General features: G+C 55.2%; 1 protein-coding gene across 1 annotated transcript; it reads left to right on the top strand.

The window, feature by feature from the left end:
- The first annotated feature begins 1,514 nt into the window (after nucleotides 1–1,514).
- LOC119331517 lies at nucleotides 1,515–2,720 on the top strand. Its single transcript, XM_037604680.1, has 2 exons — nucleotides 1,515–1,847; nucleotides 1,937–2,720. The coding sequence occupies exon 2, from the start codon at nucleotides 1,958–1,960 to the stop codon at nucleotides 2,492–2,494; it is 537 nt and encodes a 178-aa protein (XP_037460577.1). The 5' UTR covers nucleotides 1,515–1,847; nucleotides 1,937–1,957; the 3' UTR covers nucleotides 2,495–2,720.
- The last annotated feature ends 207 nt before the right edge of the window (nucleotides 2,721–2,927 follow it).

Here is a 2,927-nt window from a genome sequence, read left to right as displayed (position 1 = left end):
GAGGTGGTGGGGCAGTTCGTGGTCGTGGCCTCGTGGGCCGATTTTTTTCCAGCACTGGTGGGGCAGTTAGGGGAGTTCGGAAACACCCTCGCGCGCTCTATATAGGGCCTGACGTGATCCAAAGAACTATTATGATCCTGGGATCACAATAGTGTTATCCTATGTATGTATATATATATATATATATATATATATATATATATATATATATATATATATATATATATATATGGTTGCTCGTCGTTGAGGCGACCGTGGAGTGCTTTGCTCGTGTCTCTCCGCGTGCGCTCTGCCAGTGGTTGGGCATGCGCACGATCACGTCAGGGCCCCCATATGCATGCGGTTGCGTCGCGCGCTGCCACGCGATGCAGTTATGTGTGGCATGATGGAGTTACGCGCTGCAAATCAGAACTGCCATTAGGGCCTGCCGATATTCCTGGCCGTCCGGCTTCCCCTTTAATTCCCGTGGCCATTATAACCTTAGTCTCTTCAACCTTTTGATCGCGGTCCACAACACAACAAGCACACCCACGACGACACATAGAGAGGGGATGTCCAGCGATGCTCCAATGGAGTTTGGTGAGCATGGGGTGGAGACCCATGCGAGGGAGACGAATCTCTCGGTGGTGTACACCATCGACCCGGCCGTGGTGGACGACTTCATCCACAGCGTTGAGCAATTGCTTGCTGGAGACAAATACAAGGTGGTCGGCATTGACCTCCAGTACACTGCCGGTCGTCTCGGTATAGATCAGAAGGTTGCCGTCACCCAGTTGTGCGTGCGCCATCATGTCCTCATCTACCACTACTGCATGGCCACAAAGCCCTGCGACCGTTTCAACAGGTTTGTCAACAGCACCGACTACAAGTTCACCACAGTGGAAACCACCAACGATGTAAAAGCGTTGAGTGTTACGGGCTTGGCCTGCAAGAACCTTGTTGAAATCCGTGACCACTACAGGATCTGGGGCAGCACGAAGGACTCCCTGGTTGAACTCGCCTCGGCCATTATCGACCGCTACTATAAAAAGATGAAGCAGGATGCCTAGAGAACAAGTCCCTATCCTGGCACAGGGCCTGGATGCGGCAACTGGATGAACCTCACCTCAGGTTCGCGGCCAAGAGCGTGTACACATGCTATGAGATGCACAGGCGGATCGTTGACATGAAGAAGTGCCTCGTTACCCAAATTGACGAGTCCGGATCGAGCCACAAGCAGAGCAAGCGTCACAGGAAGTAGATGATGATCAGATGATCGTTTATGCTAGTTAATCATGCATGTAATATATAGTTTACTTTATTGGTGTGCGTAGTAGTCACCGATGTAATTATGCATGTAATAGTTTACTTTAATGTGTGTAAATGACATGGTTGTAGTAGCCACCTATGTAAGTGGATGTTTTATTTGGTTATGCAAGCATGTCCTTGTAAGTAGCCATATATATATATATATATATATATATATTACATCGGTGGCCTATAAGGCGCGACCGATAGGTTCCCGAACCCAGAAAACCCGTCCCGAACCCACTCTCTCCCCTGTCCCCCCACACCACCGCGTGGTGCACCACCTCCCGCTCCGCCCTCCATTGGGGCCGCCGCCGGTGGCCTCCATCCGCGCTGGAGCTGCTCCCGGCCTGGATCCGGCCACGCACAGGCCCCTCACCCGGATCTGGTCCCCGGCGCCGCCCCTAACCACCCTGACCCCAGCCTCCCTTGTTCCCCTCGGGCGCAGCCCCAACCCCACCGCCGACCGCCGGCGCAGCCGCCCTAGGACGCGCCGCCATGCCCCTCGCACTAGCCCACCCCAACTGACTCCGGCCACCTACCGCCGTCGACACGCCAGCGTACGTATACGCGCGCGTCGCTCCCGTTTTTCTCTGTTGTTGCCCCTCGCTCCTCGATTAATGGCGATGCTTCTTGGACTATCAATCAGGGGTCGGCAACGCCGTCGGAGATGTCGATGCCGCTGGACAGGGCGACGCCGCTTCCCCCTGGCGTCGACCACCACGAGGTTGTCCAGCGACAGGCGCGACAACCTCCAGGACGCGGTCGCGCCTCCCCTGTCCTTGAGGTCCAGCGGCGGGAGCTGGAGCGACGGCCTCGGCGCGGCGGGTGGCGTCATCTCGGGCGACGACGGCAGCGGGACAACATCAGAACGGCGGCGCCACCGTCCCCTGGCATGGTGGGCTCGCCCAGCGTCGTCGCACGGCTCATGGGGCTCGACGCGCTGCCGCACGCCGTCGCAGAAGAGGAGGACGGCCAGTGCCCCCTCACCCAGCTGCCCACGGTTCCAGTCGTCCCTCTGCCGGTCTCCTTCAACCCCGCCGCCGGTCTCCTCCCACGGACCCGCCGTCGGCCTCCTGTGGCGGCCCTGCAGCCGGCCTTCTCCTGTGGTCGCGCATCGTCTCATCCCGCCGCCTTGCCGGCAGTCTTCTCCCATGGCGCTTCTTTCCCTCCATGCAACTTCCCCTTCTGGCTCTGCCCCTCCTGATTGCTGCTTGGTACTCATGTCTGAAGTTCAAGTGTTTACAGGCATAAGCAGCCAGCTACAAAACACCACTGGGAATAATTATTTGTGTTGATTTGTGTTAATGTGTAATCAGGAGAACAGCAACGAACACAGAAGGAGAACAACAGTGGCATTTGTCTCTGAACTTTCATATCTTTTACTGCACAGATTGTTCGAGAAGGTCAAAACACCTTCATGTTCTTGTTCATCTTCAAGGCAACAATATTGTTTATTTTAACTGATTTGAAAATTCGATCCGTATTGAGTAGTGCTGGTGACTAGGATGCAATGCAGCTCCTCCGAAATTCAATCTATCATATGTTCGCCAACCCTCGCGCGTGACCTGCTTGGGCATCTCTCACAGACCTTCCATTGCTCCTGTCATCGTCCTTCACCCAACGTCTCTCATTACTGT

The sequence above is a fragment of the Triticum dicoccoides genome, chromosome 7A (assembly GCF_002162155.2).
Source record: "Triticum dicoccoides isolate Atlit2015 ecotype Zavitan chromosome 7A, WEW_v2.0, whole genome shotgun sequence".
Taxonomy (NCBI): domain Eukaryota; kingdom Viridiplantae; phylum Streptophyta; class Magnoliopsida; order Poales; family Poaceae; genus Triticum; species Triticum dicoccoides.
The sequence above is the reverse complement of the archived record's forward strand: the minus strand, read 5'-3'. Positions and strand labels throughout refer to the sequence as shown.

What these genes read in the sequence shown, in the direction of transcription:
- LOC119331517 (XM_037604680.1), top strand. Translation starts at nt 1,958, where the DNA reads ATGTCGATGCCGCTGGACAGGGCGACGCCGCTTCCCCCTGGCGTCGAC.